The 25,436-nt window shown below is 44.1% G+C and overlaps 1 protein-coding gene across 1 annotated transcript; it reads left to right on the top strand.

Annotated features, from left to right (window-relative positions):
• The first annotated feature begins 464 nt into the window (after positions 1-464).
• LOC143334882 (uncharacterized) lies at positions 465-25,224 on the top strand. The gene is made up of 10 exons (XM_076753835.1): positions 465-712; positions 5,538-5,599; positions 6,005-6,025; positions 6,199-6,468; positions 6,962-7,049; positions 8,017-8,243; positions 9,706-9,993; positions 11,116-11,300; positions 17,195-17,287; positions 18,664-25,224. The coding sequence occupies exons 2-10, from the start codon at positions 5,554-5,556 to the stop codon at positions 19,111-19,113; spliced, it is 1,668 nt and encodes a 555-aa protein (XP_076609950.1). The 5' UTR covers positions 465-712; positions 5,538-5,553; the 3' UTR covers positions 19,114-25,224.
• Positions 25,225-25,436: the final 212 nt, after the last annotated feature.

Genomic DNA, 25,436 nt, shown 5'->3' with positions numbered 1-25,436 from the left:
GTATGTCCTGTTTATTATTATATGCAAATGTAAACAACATTACTGAAACATTTCTTCTCTCATTATGCCACTAATAATTGCTCAAAGTTTTTCTGGTTAACAGATAATAAGATAATGAGTTGTTATAAATAAACAAATGCTGTGCCCCCTGTAATGTTGGCAGTATGAGCAGCAGGACCGTCATAACGTCAGCTGGACACAATCTTTATTTCCCCATCTGCTAATGGACAGGGCTTTAAATGCTCCTCATAAATTTATACGATGTATCTTAAAATTATACACGGATAATATGAAACTTCTCATCCTGTAACAGTGAGGAAGAAAATTGTCCATTTCTTAAAACGTGCCCATACTAGCAGCACAGTCTGATTTGTAAGATTCCTCCTTCAAACTATTGTCTGCTTGGCCAAATGAACATCAGATCGGAGAAATCTGCCTGTGCGCGGCTGCTTGGGGCTCCGAGCCACAAATGACGATTTTTACCGAGCGAGCTTTCCGAACTCCGCCGATCTCAAACGGTCCACAAACCCGACAGCAACCGAAACTCTCCAGTTACTCCCGATCCGGCCCCATTGAAGTGTGTTGTTGTCGGGTTGGGGGTGATGGGGAGGACGAGACTCATGAAATAAAGGGGGGGAAAGGCGATTTCCAGAAAGCATCACTCGTGAGCCCCTCCCAGTCCAGTGATTTTCGACTTCGAGGCTTGACAAAGGTAATTACATCCGATTATAATTTTGTAGGCCGTATTACAACAATTGGTCTTTCGCTTGGTGTTTGGCTTCAAACAGGGACATAGTGGGTTAAATTCTGCAGTTTTTCCTGCGCTGTTTTGACTCTTTGCTTGTGTTGAGCTCTCCCACACGGCATGAACGGCTGATTTAGGGCGTGTGACCATCAGCAACGCAGCGAAGGCGCGCACGATGGCAGCCAGTACAGGCACCTTAACATCACAATCGGTTTCCAGACGTATAACATACGGTCATCTCTCTGAAATTCACCAGGAAAACGACCAAATTCACAGGAATCCGGGTACTGCTCAGACGAGACATTATTTTGTGAGGGATTTGCGCTCCAAATGGCCTCATTCCTTCCACCAATTTTGGGTTAATTCTGTAAATGCACTGATATTTCTGCTGATAATCAGGTCTGCAAGTGGTTTTAACGCAGGATACGGTAGTAATGTTGTGTAGCCTGTGTTGCCCAGGCTGTGGTGCATTGTCGCGTCCTGTATGCGGGATATCCTTCTGAATTAAGGGGTGTTTTCTGCTCCGTTCAGGTGGAAATGGTTACGCAATGTTCTTCGGCCCTACGGCACACGTTAGAGCCGCTGACTAAGTATTTGTCACATGCAAGAGTCAATTAGGAGTGTTGAATGAGTGCAGTGAGGGATGAGGACAGTCTTCTGATGTCTTCGGAATGCACCAGGTTATCTCGGTGCCATTTGTTTTGTAACAAATCTCCTCCAGCAAAAAATCTTTTTGCTCAATCAATTTTTGCTTCAGCTCAAACTGGAAGTGCAAACAGGCCCAGCGATGGGATGGCGAACCATAGCCCAACTGTGAAAGAATGAAATAGCACGGGCTTAAAAAATGAGTGTTTTATGGATGGAGTCTGGCGTTAGAGTGTGTCTGACTGTGGTGATTCTGCACCTCTCGTTTCCTCCATCTTCCGTCCGGACGTCTCCGGGACGGGGCAGCCCTCATTCGTGTCTGTCGTGACACACCCTTGGCTGCACCAGCCGCTGCTCCTGGCTGCGTAAAGGTTGAGGAGGGGGAGAGAGGGGGAGCGGCGGTGGAGACGCAGAGGAGGAAAGGACAGGGGACCCATAGTTTCCATCAAAGATTCTATCATTGAAATCACAACATGTGATTATTAAATGGAGTCATTGGTGAACCTGCATTAGCATTTTTGAACATCAGGACAGCAACACTAGAGAACTCATGAAATGAAATCAGCAGTTTGCAGCAACGGCCCGTAGAGGAGAAACCATCATATGAGCTGTGTTTAATTATAGGCCAAGACTAACCCAGTGTGTCAGCCTGCCCACATCAGTCTGACCACAGGAATCAGCTCGAGGGATGATTGAGGAGAGAGTTAAGAAGAGAACAGAGGGAGGACAGAAGTGTTTCAGAGGAAGATGAGACAGAAAAGCAGAGACAGAGCAGAAATGTGAGAGAGACAATACTGTATCAAGAGGAGGATGGAGACATGGTGCTCCCGCCCACCTGCCTTGTGTGGGGGAGGAGAGGTGAGGCGGGGGAGAGGCTCTTAAGTCCATCGTTCAGGACTGATGTCAGGCTGATCTCTTCAGCCTGACATCAAGAGGCAACCTCCATGCTTCTCACCCCGCGGAGGCTGCTGGATGTGTCACCCGCACTTCAGTGAATGCTGTGCCTCGTTCAGTCTGATGGATCTGATAGGTCGTAGCAGGACCTCCACAGCGTGCATGAAGGAGAAAACAGTGGGAAACATATCATCAGTCCTCCAGTTCCAATCAAACTGTGTGCCGCTCTTTGAATATGTGTTCGAATTTTGTTTTCTGAACTTTTCTTTTGGGGTTGAGAGGTCGGGGGGTTCAGGGAGGACTGGTCTCAGCTCAGTTGTAATCTTCAGATGCAGAACCGCTGGTCTGACTGCACTTCACTGAAGACTTTCTCCATGTCTCAGTTTTTGAATGTACATATGTGAATGTGTGCATCTTGTCAGTGGCCTTATTTAATCAGCAGGAACCTCTCATTTTCTCGACAGGTGTATAGTTGTCGCCATCGTTGAATCAAACCTGTGATTTATGTCTTTGCAGCACCCTTATATGAGCACTCACACATGCAATAAGCTAATGGCTCTGTAGAACATTAAAGTGAGACCATTCAAACCTGCTACACAGGGCACCGATGAGAAAATATGCTGTGATTACTGTGTTTAGCTAAAGGACTAAGAGCCTCTTGAGCAATTTTTCAGCCCATTTTAAAGCTAGGCTGTCATTTAGAAGCGACTGTGCGTCTGTTGATGTGCAGGGGAAAGTAGATGGGCTTTCTTTTTTTTTTTCTTTAAATAGCACTCTCATCCCTCATCTGATGGAGCTGGCAGAAATTCAACGGCTTTTTATTGTTCCCTGTGTCAGAGTCTAAAGATGCTGTGATTCACTCTTTTCCATAATGCTGCACTGGATACAAACAGGAAAATAACTTTGCAGACTTCAAGTTTGGGGCAGAACTCTGAAACCTGCTGCACCTTTTACAGCTTTTTGCAGCTGAACGTCTGTAATATAGGACATATTAAGCAGGAGGCGATCTCATTTTCAGTGTAATCAACAGGCTTTTGGATAGAAATTCAAGAACGAAACCACTTTCTGACATGCAAATTTTTCTTCAATTTGAAATGATCCCAAACTTCAGACATTTTCTGTCGTTTCCTCTGGCCTGTCTCCCCTCTTGCCTCCCCACTATTTGCTTGCTCTCGCTCCATTTTGTAATCAGCGCCACTAACCGTGTGAACGCATTGTGCCACAGTGAAAGTCATCTGTGTGAAACACGATGTGCTGCGTATGTTTCTGGTAGAAAGCCCTGCGCTGGAGGAAAAGTTCCTAACAAGAAGTGTACAGATTAAACGAGTGTAACCGAGTTGAATTAAAACGAATTTAATCAGGATTTTTTGTAATCAAGTGACTCGAGGAGTCGTTGCTGCCCTAAATATATGCAGCCATGAGCTAACCATGACTGTTGGTCCGGTGTTTTTTCCTAATTTCACTCATTTGGCGTTTTGCAGTCAGTCGTCTCATTGCTGACCATTGCTGGTGAGACTGTGGGGAGGTTGGAGATGTCTGGGTTGCCTCATTCAGACAGTGGAGTTGTACTGTAGTTGTCTCTGCGACAAAACTGAGAAGTCACATGACTTCCGGGAAACGTGACATCATACTTAAGAGATGGTAACTTTAGCACATGCAGTACACGTGAGTATTATATTAAGATGTACTTGAAAACATTCTTGTGGCAAAGAAAAACTTGGAAAATGAGAACTGGAGAAGAGAATATGTTGGGTTGTCATTCTTGTGGTAAGTAGTTGTTTTCTTTTGTTCCCATTGTTGTTCTGGGGGATTTGACATCCATCGTTTCCGTTCTGTAACCTCACGGCCTTTCAGAACTAGTTGAGTTCGACTCGACCAGGCTTGGCAGAGTACTTTGAGAGGAGCTCTTAGTAATTCTCTGTTCTATTAGCTTTCCCGCTCTTTCTCCTCCATTATCTATCACTCTGATTATCCCACCTTAATTACACTGTGCTGCTCCTGTTTAGCCTAATCCAGTGCAGCACTCGTGAAAGGTCAGAGAGTCTCCTCATGCCAGCTGGCTCCTGTCCATCTCATCATCCCAGTGGGATGACTCTCCGACTCCCTCCTGTACTCTCTGGTATACCCTCTCTTCCTTCAGTGGTTCTCTGTCCCTCCTTCCCTCTCCTCCTTCAGTGGTTCTCTGTCCTTCCTTCCCTCTCTTCCTTCAGTGGTTCTGTCCCTCCTTCCCTCTCCTCCTTCAGTGGTTCTCTGTCCCTCCTTCCCTCTCTTCCTTCAGTGGTTCTCTGTCCTTCCTTCCCTCTCTTCCTTCAGTGGTTCTGTCCTTCCTTCCCTCTCCTCCCTCAGTGGTTCTGTCCCTCCTTCCCTCTCCTCCTTCAGTGGTTCTCTGTCCCTCCTTCCCTCTCCTCCTTCAGTGGTTCTCTGTCCCTCCTTCCCTCTCCTCCTTCAGTGGTTCTCTGTCCCTCCTTCCCTCTCCTCCTTCAGTGGTTCTCTGTCCTTCCTTCCCTCTCTTCCTTCAGTGGTTCTGTCCTTCCTTCCCTCTCCTCCTTCAGTGGTTCTGTCCTTCCTTCCCTCTCCTCCCTCAGTGGTTCTCTGTCCTTCCTTCCCTCTCTTCCTTCAGTAGTTATCTGTCCCTCCTTCACTCTCCTCCTTCAGTTGCTCTGTCCCTCCTTCCCTCTCCTCCTCATGACGCCCTCCGGTTGGTGGTCGTGTGGAGAGCTGATTGACCCGTCATGCTGCAGGAGCCATGGAGGACTTTGGCTCCCCACGCAGTGTCATGTCTTTGACTCACACATGCATCACTCTGCTTTGAAGACACTTGAAAACTTGGCTGAATAGCATATTTCACTTTCCAACAGCACAATAGCTGTTCTTGTCATGGAGCGTTGGCAGCTCTCCCTTTGGTATTTACAGGGCTAATTTGGGAAATGCCATTTACTGTAGCAGGGTGGTGCAGAGCAGAAGGGGGAGGGAACTTCTCTTCAGCCTGAGGACACAGATTGAAGCTGGTATGCTTCTGCCTTGCAGATGTGTTTTTCACTTAAACACTGATCCCAAATTAGCAAACCATCTTTGCCTTAAGAAAGTCTTTGAAAGAAAACGATGTCAAATAAAATGATCCGGTCTTATCTTGAAATGATTAAGGAAGACGTATCTTTTGACAAAGTTATGATGTGATCCTTTGGAGCCATAATCTTGCTACAACAAGCTTTTCTTATTTGCCGTCGGTTGTGTGTGTGCTTCTCTTTTCCAGAGGCAGATTATTCAAGATGAAAGCAATCAGCGCTGCAGTGCTCAGCGCCCTGTTCTGCACTGGTAAGCGCAAACATAATCAGCCACTCGGGAGCGAGTTCGGATAAATGAATGGCTGAAACAGACTTCCTGCAAAACTGAATTTGTTTCAACTGAATGATTTGCATAGATTCTATGAAAAGCACATCAAAGGAAGCTATATGTTATTTTGTCATATAGTTAATTTTCACTTATTTGCTTCCCCTTCTTTTCTTAGGAGAAAGGTTGGATTGTATTTGCTTCCTGTGTATTTTTAGATGCCATTATGTGAGGCATTTACATTTCAAATGCTTTCACACTTTTTGGGGAAGTGGTTTTTCAATAAGAACAAAGGAACTCCGACTTCCTCAGACATCTTTGTACGAATCAGCACAGAACTAAAAAAAAGATGCATTTTGAAATAACCCCTCTCTATTCTTTCCTTCGCAGTTGTTTCAGCATCTTTGAAAGGTAACATTGCACGCTAGTTTGAATTGCAATGCATGACAAGGAATGCTTTTTGAGAATTAGCACATTATACGCATGCAAAATGATATGAAGCTCACGTTCAAATCTGGGAAAGCAGATAAGAAATCACAGGATATTTATAATATTTAATCAAACATCTTGGTTGTTTCTGCCAGTCAAAGAGGAACACAAGACGGCCTTCTTTGGGGAGGACATTCACATCGACGTGCTGCCGGGGAACCTTAGTGACGTTGTGTTCAAACCCAGGACCAATCGCTCCGCTGAGGTGGTTCTGCTGCGTGCAGGCCGGGTGAATCCACGGGGCCGCATCAACTCTCTGGGCGACCTGGTGCTGGAGGACGTGCAGGAGGAGGACGAGGGGGTGTACGTCATCAAGAACATCAACCACCCCAACACAGCCAAGCACCTCATCCTCATTGTCAGAGGTGAGCTGTCTGCTGCACAGGGCGAGGGGAGCCTGAGAAAGTGTCCCCCAGCAGTCCAAAGTCGTAGTGTTGACAGTGAATATTGTTCATATTTAGAAAAGTGGTGCAACAAGCAAAGACAAATAATGCAGAAATGAACATATACACATTGTGTGCATGGAATATTTAGGACACACATGACTGCACAAATACCAAATTATGTCTTACATGATGATAAAAAGTGTTTAGCCTTACGTTGCATCACAGAATGTATCATGAGCTTCATTTGTGCAACACAAATTCTCAAAGATCTGATAATAAAACAGAAGATTTTGTTCAGGTCTGGAGATTTACAGTTAAATTAACGGGGCTGTACAATCAACCGCGCAGCTGTTTCACCGCTGATACTCGACAGCAGAGCTGATGTGTACACAGTCACTCCCACCACATCATGGCAGAGCTCTGTCACAAAGACCCTGCTTTGACCTTTACTTCCTCTCGCCTCACTGATCAGACTGCGCTCTGGAGCAAGTGGTGAAGTATGGAGATACTTACAACATCCATCTCAACCATGTCGAAGGCCCCATCACCCTGGAGTTCAGGTACGGTCACTGAAAGTGCAAAGTGAAAGCAAATGAGCGAACCGCCAGTACAATTTAAAAAGCTTAATTGCCAATAAATCCATGCTGATCGTGAAATCTGTTCAGGAAGTGATCTTTTAGTTGATGATCAATAAGCCATGTGTATATTTATGCAAACTCTTTGGTAACTACAGTAACACATATGCATGCTAGTGTGGGTATATTCCCTTATTAATAGGTCAGAAGCTGTTAAATCTGCTGTGCACGTGTCCTGCTGCGTGTGCTTTGTCCCTTCATTAAGTCCATTAAGAAGTATGTGACAGCAATGCCAAAATAATAAGCTTTAAATCACGACTGTACAAGACGCCTCCTGTCTCTACCTGTTTGTCATTATTCATACATGAGGTCAATTTGCAGTCTAATAATACTAATAATGCTTTGAACCAGTTACTTGTGAACTCTTTGAGACACCAGAGAATATAAATATACACATCAGAGGTATTAAAGATAAGACTTCACTGATCCCACGTCGGAGAAGCTACATCGTTACAGACAGCAAGAATAAAAGAGAGACAGAAGAAGAACAAAAAGGACAATAAAAAAGGATTCAGAATAAAATCAACTGGATGTATGTTCAATACATACAAGACTATAAGAAAAAACTACTTGAGAAAGGATGGCTCAGTTTCTCAAAGGAAAAGGGAACATCTTTGAATGTGGTGTCAGTCACCAGAATCTGATTTCCTCACGTGGGTCCTGATGATGACAGTCGCCAAAACTGTCCAGTCAACAAGTTACCTGTCCGTATAACTTCATGTTTCCTCCTCTGGGTTCATTTGTAAAAAGCTGACGTGAACTGGAAGCGAACCAGAACCAAAATGTACGAGTGTAGTCTTTTTTTCTGGACCAAATGAGCTGAACTACAGGTGTGGAAGCTGAGGTAACATCCGTTCTTTTCTCCTGTGTTTGGTTTTTTAACCACGTGAAGGCCCAGTCTGATTCAGGTCAATCAGACTGAGCTACACCATGCAACAGAGCCCCCACCCGTGGTGCTGTACAACCAGACGGCGGTGTTGGCACAAGAATACGTGGGACGCCTCAGCGTGTCGGAGAAGCGGGTGACACTTCACGCCGTCAGGATGACGGACGAGGGCAGCTTTACGGTGCTGGACCGCGAGGGCAAAGTCAGGAGGAGGAACTGCCTGAACGTCAGAGGTGAGGAGAGATCTGAGCTTTGCTGCCTCCTGGCAGATTTACTTCACTCTATCAGACTCATGTGCGTGTGTCGTTATTCTGTACACACTGTGTGTCCTGTTTACGTGCAGTGCTGATTAATTTGCTGAGAAATGTGATGAGCCAGGTCTTTGATATAAGCCTTTGTAATTACTAATAGTTGCAGAGTTAGGTGGATACCTTTGACATAAATATACCAGTAGTGTTGGGCCTTTTGTGCATTTTCAGTTTGGCCTGGAGTCACTGTCTGCATGATTCTTGAGTGTATTACCTTGAGAAAATCCTAATGCCTTAATCTCAGAAAAGGTCACAAATTGTTATGTATTTAAAATGAGGTTGAACCTGCCTGCAGGATGGAGCAGTGCAGCAGTGAAGAATAGGATGTAGATAAAAATATATCAAGAACACATTTACTTCAAGGCAGCTAAGGGAATAAAATGTGGTAAATACTGAGATACAGTGTTCTCTGTACGCGATGCTTTTCCAGGTCTGTGTGTAGGATTCAGGCGGATCTATTAACAGAAGTGTGATGTAATATTCACTGTTCTGTATTTACAGTATTTGTGTAGCTGTGTTGTCTTTAGAATCAGTTCTTTATGTGTGCAGAGCAGCCAGGTCCTCTTCCATGGAATTAGCCATTTTTTTTTTTTTACAGTGGCCCAGAAGCGACAAATGTAACACAGAACCTTTTGTGTTTCCATGAGCTTTGTAGCCACCATAGCGGGGGGTGAGACGTTGGCTGCAATGTTCAACCTCACAGCTAGGTGCCGCTAAATTCTAAGACTGACTGTGTGCAGCCCACCAGTGACTGATCCTCGACCTTTGGCACAGTGGTGCTTTGAGCTAAGTGCAGACATTAGCATGCTAACATGTTCACAACGACGGCGTTAGCATGCTAATGTTTAGTAGCAGGTAATGTTTAGCATTTTACGATGTCGGTTTCAATTAGCATCATAGCTGAAGTCAAAATAGTCTACAGCTAAGCTAAGGTAAGCTAAGGCTGGTACTGCTGATGGTTTTCAGTCGTAATCAAAGCTTTAATGTGATGATGGTGCTGAAGGATCATTAAAGTTAGTAAATCAGCCTGATCAGCCATGTTGCTAGCATGGCTATCTCCTAATTAGCAGTCTATCTGCAAAGCGTGAGCACGTGTTTTGTGGCCTGTCCTCTTCATTAGATATCCAGGGTGGTGGAAATTGTGCATTTTTCAGCTGTTTGTGCTATTGCTGCTAACACTGAACAGCTAGCATTAATGGCTAGTTCCTGTTCACTGTTACAGACAGTTACAGATAAAAGAACATTTTCCTCACTCTGGGAAATCAGGAAAGGTTGAAATCAAATGAAATCCTAGAAATGTGTTCACATTAGGAGGCCTACATGTTGCTTGGCAAGTTATTCATATACTCTGAGCGACTGTTGACATTTCTCCTCTGATTCTCCGCAGAGCACCAGAACTTCTTGCAGCTCTCCTATGGAGGAAACCTGAAGATGAAACTCTATCTGGACCATTCCAACGTTAACATTGTCTACAGGCCCAAATCAGACAATCAGGACCGGGTCATCGTGGACCAGGGGGTTCTGGTGACACCAGTGGACCCTCTGCTGGAGGGCAGGCTGACTGTGGAGGGATCCGAGCTCATCATGAAGAAGGTCCACGTGGCCGACACGGGTGTCTTCAAAGTGACAGACCTGGCTGGGTTTCCTGTGGCTCATGTCTACATAGAGGTAGACGGTAAGAGACAAAACACTTTAACATTTAACATTAACATTTTAATGATTAATTACTGTATTTAGTTTTGAACTTGCTTTGTTATGAGCAATATTACAGCATGTTGCTTTATGATATTGCCTATTTTCTATTTTTAATCATTGAAATATTGAAGGAATTTAAATACCAGACACCCACAAAACACCAGAAAAATGGACCATATCACACCAGTCCTCAGATCACTACATTGGCTTCCTGTGAGTCAAAGAATAGACTTTAAAATCTTACTGTTGGTCTACAAAGCATTAAATGGTCTAGGACTGAAATATATTGTAGATTTATTAACTCCATATGAAGTATCCAGACCTCTCAGGTCATCAGGGACAGGTCTATTGTGTGTTCCCAGAACGAGAACCAAACAAAGTGAAGCAGCTTTCAGTTTTTATGCTCCTCACCTGTGGAACACTCTCCCTGCACACCTGAGGTCTGCACCAACCGTCAGCTCATTTAAATCAGAGTTGAAAACATTATTTGCTACAGCTTTTACTTAAAGTAAATATATTTGCTCAATGACTATAATCATTCTAAATGCTAAATTATTGTCTTTTACTGGTTTCTGTTTTTAATTTCCCTTTAATTGTATTTAATTTTTATTTGTCTGTTCTCTTCTAATCTCTTTCTTTCTTTCTTTCTTTCTTTCTTTGAAATGTATGATTTTAATGTATTTTATGCTTCTGTAAAGCACTTTGAATTGCCTGGTGTCTGAATTGTGCTTTACAAATAAATTTGCCTTGCCTTGCCTTAAACATGGACGTAGTGTCCGTACAGTCGTCATGAATGGGCAAATTAGCTTTAGAGAGGAAGCCATTGTTTGTAGCAGGCAGTAAACAAATTTATATTTATATTTGGAAACATGCTATGACTGATGATCTGTCATTTTACTATCCTAAGCTGCACAGGGGAAGAAATTTAGTATTTAACTAGATAACAGCCAATATTTTAATGCAAGTTAACGTGAGGATTTAAGATGAAAAATGCCGCTGCGCAGCAAAGCCAGTTTGAAGCGGCATTTCTGCCGTCACAGAAGACTTACCGTTCTTCTCTGTGGTTGTCTCATCGTCTTCCCTCTCCTCGGCTCCCTCTCAGCCTATAAGCTTCCTCCCCTGACTGTAGCCATCCTCTCCCTGCTGAGCCTGATCGCCTTCATGCTGCTGGTGTGCCTGCTGTCCTGTCTCTATAAAATTCATAAGAGGAACGAGAAGAACAAGAAGCTGATGCTCATTGCTCAGCAGGCTGGCAAGGGAGACGGCGGCGGCGAGGCTTTCAGACAGGTAACACCCACCTAGTGCATCATCCTCATTTCTCTGTTACGGAGGCATATTGTCCGGTCACAGAGTTAAGTGTGTGTTGGATGGGAAAGAATCAAAAGGGGGGTTCTGTTCCTGCTTTGGGAGTCAGGATGGTCAGCTGGTCCACCTCCTGCCCTGCAGTGCTGGACCTCACACACATGGTTACAGCCAGATTAAAGGCATCAACGTGGCTGAGGACAGCTCACGGAAACGTAGTATTTCTAGTACTGCTCCCTGGTCTCTTTTCTCTCCTCTCGTGTTTACGTGAACTCTCCAGAGACACTTTTGATACGTGACATTTTTCGACGACAGGGAACTCGTCGTTAGCTGACAAATAAAACTGCTTTTTAGCCATTTTTGTTCTACAAATAGTTTGTTTATGATTTATTGTAATTTTTTAAAATGGTTGATTTACTAGAAAAAATCCCTTTAAAGCACAGTCATGTTTCTCATTCAGTCAATTTTGAATAAAAGTCTTAAATTAAGGATTAATAGCGAGGACCCTCAAAGGTTTTTCTGAACACACAGGAAGAAAAACAGACCTAAAAAAACCCCCAATATTTTCCACTTGACTGTTTGCACTCTGCTCTCCTTCTGTTCACCTGCTCCATACTGGCTCATTCACTGATTGATTGGAGGACTCAGCGGAGTCGGCACGTCACCTTTCTGTCACCACAACCCTCCACTCAGCATCCCCAGCTGGGGATTTGTTAGCAAACTGAATTCATGGATCGATTAAAATCCCATTACAAAGAGTTGAGTCACCTATAGAAAACACCCAAACATCAGGCCGATTGTTCCACCGAGGGATTATCGTCCAATTCAGAGACCAAATAAGTACCAGAAAGATGTCCGGATCAATCGTGTGTGAAAAATGTTGATTTGAGACTAAATCGGCCTGTCTTATCCTATCACACATAATATGACTCTGCTTTAATCCTGACAACATCAGTTTAAAGATGGTGGCAAACCAGAAAATAAACTAAATTACCTTTATATGATTTTTACTAAACAGAGCCCACAACTGCTTCCACAAATGGTTGATTGACTAAATTACTGGATCATTTGAAATGGATGACGGTTAGTCCCTCCTCCCCCAACCATTAAATGATGTTTCAAACTGATTGAATTCATTCGCTGATTAAAAACCCACTGCAGACAGATGAGACGCTCGTCGTGAAAGACAGAGAAACGGCCTGACTGCTCTGCACAGAACATTCGATGTCACGTTACTCACCTGGGAGTGCAGAGCTCATTTCAGTTTAGTTGTTTTGAGATGGGGGAATAAGACATGTTTTAATGTTCACGTGTCAAAACCAGCATCTTACCCAGTTCAAATCCAGCTCTCTGGGAAAACAGTCACAGAGCTGCTGCACATGTCAAGGCTACACCACACTGATCACTTCTTAGATAAACTAATAATCGTGTTCGTATTGCGTTCTCTGTATGTATGTTTGTATTTATGTTTAATGTCTAAGAATCTTAAGGATGAGGTGTCTGAAATGATAAATGTTCGTCCAGTTTATTGTTCCTATGATGTGCATCTTCAGTTTCTCGAGTGTTTGGTGAGTTCAAATTCCCACTGTGGAAATGAGGCCTTCATGCTAACAGCTGGATGTCTGTGATTGGTGGCCCAGCTAACGCTGTTGCCTGTGCGTTGCGTTTCTCCCTCTTACTTTAAGGAGCCTCAAACGGAGCCTCTTCTTGGTGAGAGAACTGTGTTCTGGCCTCTTTTTCTGCCTTCCTCATATTGGTGTCTACAGAAATGTACCGCTTTTTTCGCAAATAAGTTCCTCGATCAACTTGCTGCTGTGTGACAAGACTATTGGTGACAGTCTCAGAAAGGCGTGTTCGGCAGTTTGTAAATTGTGGTGCTTTTGAGATGATAAAAATCCATTAAATTGAATCCTGGACACTGCGGAGAAACTGCCACCAATCCTCACGAACAAGCAGAAGTTGGTTGAAGACCTAATTTGACAAAAAGTCAGTGAATTACCTGAAGTGGATCTGGCACCGCAACTTGGGACAAGCTGTCTCTGTGATCCTTACAGACTTTTCAAATGACTGAGCTGTGCATGAGCATCCCTTTTTATGCAGACTATAAGTATGCATGAGTAGATTTTTGTGTCAGAGGGTCAGATAGCACCAGGTTCTTCCCTGAAGTAGATTTCATATAAACAGTGCAGGAATAGAAACCAACGCAGGGAATCAATCTCAAAACGTCTTGGTGTACTTTGACAATGATTGGCTGTAGCTTAGCAGTGACTGGGCTAAAACATGCTAAACAGTTTGGTCCCTTAAAGGTCCAGGGTGTAGGATTTAGGAGGATCTATTGGCTGAAATGTAAGGCATCATTAACATTTGTGTTAACAGTCTCTTTATGGAGCCCACCGTGTTGCACTGCCTTGTTTCTACGGTGGCCCAGAATGGACAAACTGAACAGCCACAGAGGTGAAGGGTGAGATGAGATGTGTGCACTTGGTTGCGATCTGCAACCTCACCACTGGATGCCACTAAATCCAACACACTGGACCTTTAATGGAGGTTAATGGAGGTGTCAGTGCCAAGACTGCCATTTGTCTCCCAGGATTTTAGAAACAGTTTTGAACCAGGTCGGGGTGCACACTGCAAAAAACGTCCATTTTAACAAGTAATTTAATCTGATATTTACCCTTAAAATCTTACGTTTTCTTAAAACAAGTGAAAATCTCGTCTGAGGAGGAGAGCTGTTTCTGCTTGGCTCCGTTCCACTGAACAAGCGAAAGGAGGCCAGTTCTTTTCACTTGCTTGAAGAAAGTAAGATTTTAAACTTAAGTATGGAGACTAAATAACCTGTTGAGATGGTTTGTATCTCCTCCACGTGCATCGGTGTGTGTAACTGCAGCTGAGCACTGATATCAGAGAAAGTCACACTGACGTCATGTGTGACTTTGTCTTTGCAGCGTTTGTGAGCAGATGTTAGCGTCGCCCACTCCTCTGCTTCCTCTCACTTTCCTTCCTCGTCGCTCCCTCTCTCTCTCTCTCTCTCTCTCTCTCTCTCTCTCTCTCTCTTTCTCTCTCTCTCTCTCCGCTGGTAAACGGCACAGATCTCGCACTGCAGTTACTCATAAACCATCGAGTTATGATAACTGTGGCTTCACTGCTGTATTTAGCTTACAGTACGTGGTGACTCAGCCAGCTAAGCGCACACACATGAACATACTGCATCTCTCCCTTCAGTGTTGTTTTATTGTGTGGGTGAATTATAAGGTAAATATGCCGTGTGTGTGTGTGTGTGTGTGTGTGTGTGTGGGTATCTGTGCTGGTTTTGTGTGTGCCGTACGTGTTCAGGGCAGTAGTGATTAACATGTTTGAACAGGCTTCATTAAACCTTCCACGATGTAATCAACTACTTGCCCGGACAGTCAGTGGGTGCGCCCTCGCTGTTTTTTTGTGTGTCTGTCTATGTTCGTCTCGTTTCTGTGCATCAGGTGTTTAAGTGTTCGTATTCTAGTTTTCAAGTGATGCAGAGCAGTAGATCAACATGTGACATGACACTGAGACGTTCCCTCTGTGACGTGCTGGTTTTACATTTATTCCCAAATGTCAGCAGTGATGCAGTACTGACGTTGAGTGACTGAGCGTGTTCTTCACTCATTAGCTGCTTCTTTCTCACTGGTCAGTGAAATGTTAATGAGCCCGTCAAAAAGTTTTGTCCTTTAGTGTATTAGAAATATAATTTAAGCATAGAAAAGTCATTACAAGTACACTTTTACCTTTTCTGCTTAATTTAAAGTATGATTGACATGTACTTTTAAAACGTGTACTTTGAATTAGATGTCTTAAAGGTCTACTTCAATGTATTAAAAATGAATATACTAATTCTGCAGTACTTGAAGCTGTATTTCAAAGCACTGCATTAAACTAAATCTAACAGAGTGTACTTATGGCAGGTATACTTATTTTCAGGTTCTTTGTAAGACAATGTTTAATTAAAGTCTAGGTTAATTTCACTTCATTTGAAGTACATTTAAGTGTATTTCCAACACATTGGTGATATAATACAATTGTATTGCGAGTGTGTTTTGAATAATTTTCACTGGTGTACCTCAGTACACTTAAATTTGTAAAGCCTAACATACTATTTGCACTTCAATTATACTCAAGTGGTACTCAAGGACAACTTGAATACACTTAAGTATACACGAAGGCCACAAAAATAGCACAAAGTGTACTGAGTACATCTTCAAAAGGTACAATTTAAGTGTATTTTTTCACCTGCGTGGCCACGTTTGGCATCGTTTAATAAGAACGTGAACGTATTTTTTTGTTTCTAGTTCCCAGTTTGTGGCCCACAGCCACCAGCTGCACTGTGGGTCTGTATCTGACTGTACTACGAAATAAAACTTCACTCAGATCAACACTGAAAACAACACTGTCGTTCGGCTCTTTAGTTCTCAGCTTTCCAGTATTTACTAATAGCGGTTATTTCCCCCCTTTTAGCACAAAAAGATCATTCTGTAATGACTTCTTTCATGTCGCCACGCTATCACTAGAAGCTAATAAATAAATAAATAGTGTTATACTGAGAGAAATAGCAGTTCTGTTTGTACCAACATAAAACAACATTAAGAAAAGACAACAAGTAGAAATGCTCTTTAAGAAGTGAAACATGACCAGTGAAAGTTACAGTGTTAAACAGGTCAGTCACTGTAAATAAGCACAAATATGAAACGTTTAAAGACGACTGACGAGTAAATGATAGATGTCCAATCAGCAGGTCATCCTCCTCCGCCCACTGTGTGTGTCTGTGTGTACATGTATTGTGTGGGTGTGCGTTTGTGTGTCCTTGTATGTTCGTGTATATGCTTACATTACGTGTGTGTGCGCAGATGCTTCTGATGTGCCGTGAAATGTCCTTGTGCGCGTGGGAAGCTGCGCCGGGTGTTTGTGTGTTGACAGCGGAGGTTGAGACGACAGCAGTCGCCCTTCATGTCTGACATGTTATGGATTTCCTCATAGAGCTGAGGACAGACAGCATGTGTGAGAGGACGTCAGCGACCTTTCGGGACTCAACCCAAGAGACCGACATGAATCTGAAATCAATGGTAGCGCCTGGCTCGCTGCCTGTGCCGAGTCCCTCCCTCCGTCTCCATGTCTCTCTGCCTCTCTGTGTCTCCACCAGTCTGTCCATGAGCGTTCACTTCTTCTCTTGTTCTCCACATCGTGCTCTCTGCTCTTCTTCTCTTGTTCTCCACATCGTGCTCTCTGCTCTTCTTCTCTTGCTTCCTTCTCTCCCTCTCACTGTCCCACTCTGCCGTCCACAGTGTGTTCCCATCCGCTGGCTAAGCTGCCAAAAGGCCATTTTCACCCTCCATCCCATCTCTCTCTCTCAGATACCTCACTTCATCTCTTACCCCTTTCTCTCAAATCTTTGCCTCCGACTGGCTGTGTCTTTCTCCACCCATCCATCACGGTCCTCCCTCTCCTGCTCTCCCACTTTTACTCTTCTGACCAGGTGCATCTTGATTTCCCGTATCCCTTCCCCTCTTTGATGCTGTCTTTCTTGCAGTTCAGTGGAACGGACACTTTTGAACGATGGCAGCCCATTTGGCTCTGTTTCCTCTCAACCTCCACGAGGACCAATAAAGTCTCAGTCATGTCACACAAGCTTCTCCTTCAGTATCTTAGATGTGTGTTTAAGAGCTGTCTGTGCAGTTACAGGTGTCTCGTGTGTGTATGTGTGTGTGTGTATTTCCTCTAACAGTGTTTGTGTATTTTTGATGAGCAGTTTGCAAAAGCTCAGCTGCTGGGACATTATGTGAGCCACAGTTTGACATGTTTCCTGTGTGTGTGTGTGTGTGTGTGTGTGTGTGTGTGTGTGTGCGGGTCTGCAGGTGGTCCATGAGGCTTACACCAGGTTCACTGAGGAATCTCTGATGCAGTCCATTGCTGATAAGACCTCAGAGAGCACGGAGGTCACGATCAAGGTCAGTGGTGGGACGTGCAGAGGCACCACAGATGCAGTCACACTCAGATGTTATAAGCTCTTCATCACGGTGTGAGAGTGTTCGGTCCTGGAGTGGAAATCAGGCTAATGGGTCAACAAAACAAGTGTTCCAACAGCATTTTGGGGACTAATTTGATAAGATATGAGAATCTTTAGAGCAATAACGCCTCAGGCTGAAGTCTTGATCTTGATTATTCGAGCGAGCTGCAGCTGAGTAATGTCTGAAACCTGATTACAAAACCCCTTTTTACTGTCAGGGAAGCTTTCCTTCAAAGCGGTGTATTGATTGAAAAACAGAGATCATTAACTATCTTTGTGTTTTAGATTGCTTGGCAGAAACTACCCACTATATAATGTCACCTCAGTGCCAAGTGCAATTAAAAGGCAATCAGCTTCACACTCTGCACTCAGCAGTGGAACAGATTAGATTAAAGTTTATGGAAGGACCTTTAGTGAACCTGAAATAAAGAGAAGAAAAGAAAGTAAAAGTGTAAGGAGTTCTTTGAGTGGTTTGCATAGAGCTTTGTCTAATGTGGAAGGCTTGAAATTTTAGCAGGTTTTGAATATTTCATTGTGAAGCAGGTATGAACTACATGCTGTCTGTGAAAGACTGTTTGAAATGTTAAATGACGCTCAAATTTAGCCCAGTTTTAACCTGGATGTCGTGATGTCTGCTGACCTTTAAAACACCAAATCAATGCTTACACATATGTGTGTTATCAGGCAGAAGAGGCAGTTCTCAGACCAGCTTGTTAGTGTCAGGACCAGTAACCCCAGTAACTGCTCGACTTCAGCAGGAAAGCTACGTGCTGCTGTAACATACGTGTTCTGTCTACATGATGAAACAAGGCCTCCATATTTAATGGAAAAGGCGGGCGTAGCCTCTCATCCATAACCTACATTTTAAGGCCTGTATCTTTGTTATAAATCAGATTAATTTTCTTACGACGTACTTAAGTCCATTCCTGTGGATTAAAGAACACGTAAGATGGAGAATAAGCAGTGGTGGCTGCAGGGGAGACGAAGCCATGTAAATCTATAAATATGGTCCGAGAAACATGCGCTTAAATTATTCATGCTGCTTTTTCCCTGACCTCGATTTTTACCTCTTCCCTTTCCTTCCCTTCCTCGGTCCTACACCTCCTCCCTCCCCCTCCTCCTTCCCGCTGGTGGGGGACTCTCCATCGCTCTCTCTGTTCTTGTGCCTCCTCTTATTGTCGTCTTCTTTACACCTCCTCCACTCTCTCCTCTTTCCTTTCCTCCTTGCCTTTTATAATCTCACATTCCTCGTGTCCTTCATCTCCTTTGACCTTCACCTCCTCTCCTCCCTCCTCCCTCCTCCCTCTTTCTCTGTAGGGCCTTGAGGTGTCCAAACCAGGCCGCTACCATACTCTCACCTCAGACAATTTTTTGGAGATGAGCGACTCCGGGGTGGAGTTTACCACCTCTGGCGTCCCTCTGGACAGTGACACTGATGCTGCGATGACCTACGCCTCCCACAAGCCCCTCCTGAACGCCGTCTCCCCCACAGCCATGACCGAAGGGGTTCACTCCGACAGCCTGGAGGCCACCTTGGCCCCCCACGGCGACCTCAGCGCCAGCCGGACCCCTGACTCCGCCATGAGCACCAGCCCTGCCTCCAATCCTCGCTCGATCGCGGCTGCCACCCCCGATGGCAGCCTGTGCGGCGCTGCGTCACCAGGAGCAGCCTCCAGGGGCACTGCTGGGTCGGATTCAGCCAAGACAGAGGGAGGGGCTGAGAGCGGAGAAGCCGGGCAGATGGAGGGATCCGCTCAGAGCACCTGAGAGGAGGCACCACGGTGCATTTTTTTAGCTCATGGTCCTTATACAGTAATGACATCTACAGCCATCTGGCTCTGTGTTTCCAGGAAGCCTATCATCCAAACTCCACCAAGTCATTGATCACCACATTTGAAATCAACTTCACAGGCAACATATTCATGCTTGGATCCAGATGTCACTTTAACCCACAAGAAAAATAACGAAAAGGCAACTTTGCACATAATGCACAATCCAAAATTCAATGCACTAAAGGAGATGCAAACGAGTAACCCCGAGCTCTGTCAAAAGAAGAACAAAGCAATTCTGTACATATGGAAAATGCATGCATTTGAATTAAACATTAGTTATCGTAGTTCAGATCTACAGGAAACTGCTGACGTTAGAGTAGACTGACTGCATGCAAGCTTCAATGGGCCAAAGAAGCACAGGCTCGAGAAGAAGTTATGATGATGTGAAAAGGGTGAAACACTCTCAGCACTTTCAGGAAAGCACCTAAATGGGATCAAATGACTTTAGCTCCTGTCGAGAGGTTGTCAAAAAAAATGAGTCTGACAGGTCCAGTCGGCACGCTCCAAGGAATCAGACTTTATTTTCCAAGACCAAGGCTACTAACAACAACAGCAAAGAGCTTCTCCTGTATGGAGGCGAATCTCAATGTGTTGCCTCTGACAGCGCTTTTGTCTGCTCTCACAGCATCAGACAAACACCGCGATGATTGCATTTCTTCCCACCCACACAGAGACTCTATTATTAACAGTACAAGTATGTCAGAAAGTGTCTCCGCCTGCCTCTCAGACAGAAGTGCTTGTCTCAGCACTCATTCGCCACTACCCATGAGAAAAACCTACTCTTTCTAAAAAAACCCTGCAAACTGAAACAAGCTCTGTAGATTGAATACCGCCTCTCCTGTGCGAGTGCCGCTGGTTGTTTTCCTTCCTCTCATATCTCGGCTGTCAGATCTGCCGCGCTGGAAGGCATCATCCAAAGAAACCCGTCGAAGCGTCCACCCCGTCTCACTCTCGCTAATGATCAATGCCTGAGAAAACACCCACAAGAACAACAGCTGACTGTAGAAACTGTCCTCATCTGGTTTTATTTGATCCCCGGTGGAGCTGTCACAAGCCCCGTCAGAGCAACATGAAACCTGACGAATCCTGTGCAACACTCCTGGTACTTTTGGAACAGCTCTGGGGAACATAATTGGATTCTTGTTCTCTTCACAGAAGGACCGATTCACAGACACCAGAGAGTGACGAGTGGTGATAAAAGAGACGACAGAGATGGAACCGGGTACTGTTCTACTATTCGGGGAACAGATAAATGACTTGCATGATTTAAAGCCTCCTATTTTCATCTCAGCCTCCATCCAGCGGACAGAGCTCTGATGACTGAAGACCAGTTGTTTGCCAAAATGAAGTGACTGGAAAGACGCAGCCGGACCAGTCTGTGGTAACAACGCAGCCCGCAGCCCCGACCGGATGAAACTGACTAACCGTGATGATGAGAGGTGTGTGTGTGGGTGTGTGTGTGTGAAAGGGGAGGGTTCACACAAAACAACCAGTAATGTTAGAGCTTCAGTGCATGGAGACATGGTCCCCTTCAGTCCATGAAAAATAGGAAATGAAAAAGAGGAGGACGTTCTCAGAGCATAAAAATCCTGAATTAATGGTTAAAGTAATGTCAGTAACTAAGAAGCAGCAGCTCTGTACATCTGCTGCTTCATGAATCCAAGCCCACCATACGACCCAGTGACGCTGATGCTGCTATTGGCAGTATTATAAAGATGTCTGGCTCAACATCCGCTTAATCATCAGTATAAAGAAGGTCAAGTGTTTACAGATATTTCAGTTTAAATGTATTCAGCCAGTCTGTGGCCATGTTACGCCTCTTATTGGGTCAAAGGCATTCAAATCCCAAAAACTGATCTCAGATTTGTTTACAGTTAAGATCTCTAAAGCATGTGTGAGTTAAAAAAAACTGCTCTGTCCCCTCCCAGGATGAGGCAAAGATGTAGTCAGGCAGCTTGTCCTGTTGTTTTTTTTAGGTTTTCTTTTTCAAGCATCTCGTTTTTACACAAGAGTAAATCAGCGGCAGCTCATTTAATTACACGCTTAACAACAATAAACACATTTTGTGTGAAAATAGGGAGAGAAAAGACAGAAGCGATGGACCGCAGAAACACAGGTGAGAGCGCAGAAACAGCGACACAAGTTCAAACGGATCTCCAGAGAAGCAGGAACGGAGTCAGTTAGATGAAGCTCTCATGGCCTAACAACTGCTTTCTGCTAATTAGTTCCCTTTTCTTGCCGAGGAAGAAGCCTGTGGGCTAATCCAGGTCACAGGAAACTGATTTACACCAAAGACACCTGCTGAGGAGACTCCGTCCAAGCGTGTCCCCTGTCCACAGGGCCAAACAGTCTGACGTAGAGCCCCTGCACACTAAGAGTGCAGCATTATGACACCTTTAGGGAACCAGAGCGGTATCATTATATCCACATCCTCTGGCCCAGTGGTCCCATTTAGATGCACTGTCATTGTTTCCACTGACAGCTGTTAGCAGCATGGCTACCTCATGCTGCAACTGAATTGATGTCAGACACAAATGTTTGGTGTCTGGACGAGAAAAGCACAAAATTTCACACGTGTGATCCCTTTCAGACCAGGAAAAGGTTCACAGTGTCATTAAAAGGGGGGAAAATAAGTCGCAGCTATTGTAAATACATTATGGATCTGCAAAAAATGACTAACTAGCTTCCATCTTATTCAGGAAAGTGTAGTTTGGATTGGGTCTTTATCCTCTGCAGAGGTTTCATGAGTGTAAAACACCTGACCTACATGTCACTGAGTTGTTGACTTATGGCTGTTTCATGGCACAGTGCTTTTGCACATGCAGGGACTTCTTGACCTAAACAGATACGAACACAGAGGCAGCAGTAAGGCTCTTAACACTGGCATTGTGTCGGATGTAAATATCAGGTCGATTCCAAGAAGCTCTGATGGGAATTTTAGGTGGGCTGCTGACAGACTGATGGTCAAAGCATTTTCTGTTAAATCTAAAGCAATATTACTGATAATGGCACTGAGACATCTCTAACATCCACCGGGCGGAAAGAGGAGCCTGACACAGCACATGTAACCCCCCAACCCGAACACCAGTCACTCTCAGCCACCCCTCTGTCACTGATGTAAATATAAAAGATATGTGGTCTGCATGTGTATAGTGTGAAAATAGTTATGTTTCCTACTGCAAGGCTTATGCAAGATTTTATACTATCAAAACGCTGCATTGATCCTTTAACCACTCATCCACAGTAGGTAGAAAAGTAACACGTTAGCCTGGAGATCGGCTGGGAAGACTCTCCGGGCGAGCTCATGTCATGTTTACAGGTTAAGTCACCGTGATGCTGCGAGAAATCCTTTCATTAGAATTTACTTCAGCTGTGTTGGAGTATGAGCGGTCACCTCTGGGGGGCACTGTTCGACACGGCATCGGTGTTGTGCTCCACCGTGGAGTCTGACTCCTCCTTTCAGGTCCAGCAAAGAAGAACCGAGACAGACGAACGACAGAAAATCTGCATGTTCCACAGTGATGTCAGAATATTATTATTAGAATTACTGAAGCAGCAGCCAAAGGACAAACCACGCCGGTCATATCTCAGTTCTGTTTAAAACTGGTGGTAAAAATATAATTGTTGAAGGAAAATGTCTAATTTGAAGAAACACTCTTACATATTTCAGCTTTGCACAATGACTGCAGGGGGAAAGCGCTAGCCTCCGTCAAAACGTGAAAAATATGCGCACCAGCTGCTCCAAGAGGTGTTTGGATGCATGTCGCGTCTGCTAAATGCTCATGAAGCCACAATGTCTCATTTCCTACTTCAACGTGTGCTCATTACGTACACTTTGAAGTCCATAAAGGGAACTTTTTGTAACGGTAGAGTAGCTTAACATGTCCCAGATAACCCTACTGAGGGCAAACTGATAAAAACCCTTCAACCCAACTCTTGTACAGACTCTAATCACACGCGGAGTGGGAAGCACTGTTTACATCAGCCTCTGTGTTGCAGTAATAGTCTGAGATATTGTGATCACCATCGCTCAGTGCTGACAGTTACATCTCAGTAAAAACCCATATTAACACTTACGCAGTCCTTTCATGCGGGTTGGAATAATGGGAGGTTTTCCTGTTCTTCCCATTGTGCAACATAAGGAAGCAAATCAACGCCATGTATTTCTTTAATGATGTGGGGCGTAAAGAGTTTGACCCCCATTTCACTGCTTTAGGTCACATCCACTGAGATTAATGAACCGACTAGAAATTTCAACAAATTCGCGCCTTTATAGAGAGGATTTGTTGGAATAATAAAACTAAAGTTCAGGCAATCACAGCTGATGAAGGCCTCATGAAAGGATTTCACTTCCTGTCATTCAACCTTGTCTGATGTTTCCTGTTTCATTGCACATCAGAGCCGCTATTCACAAAGCCCCTCAGAACAGAAGTGCTGATCTGTGTGTGGGCGGGGGGAGACTTCATGAAATGTTCTTTCACGTCTGGTCGATCTGCTCCTGTTAATCTACTATTCTCTGTAATTCCAAAGAATCCAATGAAAAACCATGAAATGATGCCTGCGGTGTCACGGCTTGCCGATACCTCTGATCACAATGGAAGTTTGCTTTTAAGCAAAATAACAGAGGAGCTGTCAACTGCACTGAAGATCAATTAGTTTTAATTCACTCCAGTGCAATTCAGCGGCTCATACTGTGATTGAATGTAGTCTTATCTTTGATTCATGACACATAATTGGGGGAAATAATTGAAAACCGCTGGTCTTTGTCACTCTGAGCATATTGTAAGAACATTTTTATGAATAAGGAACACACGAATTCACACCAGGTGGAAATTTTTCTTGACAAGCTGATCCCAGTTCAGCGGCGCTCCTGCTCTGGGCTGCGTTGAGAATAGCTCAGACATGCATTCTTTGTCTGCTCGGAAAGTGTTTCAGTCACACGTCTGTCCCCACCGTGACGCTCCCAGCACCTGAGAATGTTTTTTTATACCAGAGAAAAAGAAGTCAGAGAACTAATTTTCATATAATAACTGGGAGAAACGTGTCATTTCAAACTGAACAAGTGCGTTTGGAGAAAAAAAATCACACCTCCTGTGAGTGAATGAACATGCTTGAATACGTGTCATTGTGAGGACTTTTTGTAGCGTCACATTTAGCACCAAAAAGACTTCTCTCGCTGTTAACGTGCTTCGTATTTCTCCTTACTCCGATATTATAACCTGTATCTGCTGTCCCAGTGTATACCTAAGAGTTAGTGTAACTGCAGCATGCTGACCTGTAGATTTGCTTGTGGGACAGCAGGCGCGACGCTGATAGCTAATAATCATAGTCATAATATGAATTGCACTTTTCCTGTAAAGCTCCTGAGTCCATCCTGATCTTGCCGTCGATGTCTGGCTCTGGTTTCCCATGATCCTCCTGACTCTTCCTATCACCCCTCAGCGCTGGCTTTCAGCTCAGAGTGATGGTTGAAGGAGAATACTGGTGTTTTTAAAGGTTGCTTCAGGTCATTTGGGGTGTTTTTATCTCTTGTTGGTGTTAGCGCGGTCAGTGTAGCTTGAAACAGGAAAGCTTGTTTTCCTTCAGTGGAAGCCATTTGCTGCCATTCAGTATTTTGCAGTAAAAAATATGCGATAAATCTATGAAATACGAAAACCTGAAGCCTCCATTGTGTTTATTTTATTGTTATTTCATGGTATTTAGTTTTTATGAGGGTAGTTTCTAATATGTCATTCACGTTTTTATCTAAGGCGTCTTTGCTGAGGCATGCTAACCTTTAATGTAAGACCAATCAAATGACACGCAGTGAAGATTTACGGCGCTGGTTCTCTCCTTTAACATCACCTCTGATTAATGTGCATCGGCTCCAATTCTTAACCTTGAACATGCATCGTCTCTGGTGATATGCAAACACTCTCCTAGTTCTAATCTGGTTATGGGAAACCGCAAAGTCAGGATGGCTCATGAGGCTAAATTAGATCCCCTTGCTTGTTGTAGCTCATGACTCGGGCAGAGGAAGTATCGTCACTGTCAATGTTGCTTCTGCAAAAATAACAAAAAAAAAAGCCTTTAACATGAGAAAAGTCAGGTTTCCTTCTCACTTGATCTCAAAATGTGTCTGCAGATGATTTCCTTTTCTCGCATTCAAGTAATTACAGCTTCATTTCCATTATTATCACACTGGTTTTGATGGTAAAATGATGATGTTTAGTCTTTAAGAAAGGCAGGAATGTCTGCGTGGAGCACAAGAGAATCAGG

This window comes from Chaetodon auriga, chromosome 17 (genome assembly GCF_051107435.1).
Source record: "Chaetodon auriga isolate fChaAug3 chromosome 17, fChaAug3.hap1, whole genome shotgun sequence".
Taxonomy (NCBI): Eukaryota; Metazoa; Chordata; class Actinopteri; order Chaetodontiformes; family Chaetodontidae; genus Chaetodon; species Chaetodon auriga.
This window is presented reverse-complemented; position numbering and strand designations above follow the sequence as displayed.

Coding starts and splice junctions, on each gene's coding strand:
- LOC143334882 (XM_076753835.1), top strand. CDS start 5,554: ATGAAAGCAATCAGCGCTGCAGTGCTCAGCGCCCTGTTCTGCACTG. Junction 5,600..6,004: donor CAGCGCCCTGTTCTGCACTG/GTAAGCGCAAAC, acceptor TTTCCTTCGCAG/TTGTTTCAGCATCTTTGAAA. Junction 11,301..17,194: donor GCGGCGAGGCTTTCAGACAG/GTAACACCCACC, acceptor GCGGGTCTGCAG/GTGGTCCATGAGGCTTACAC.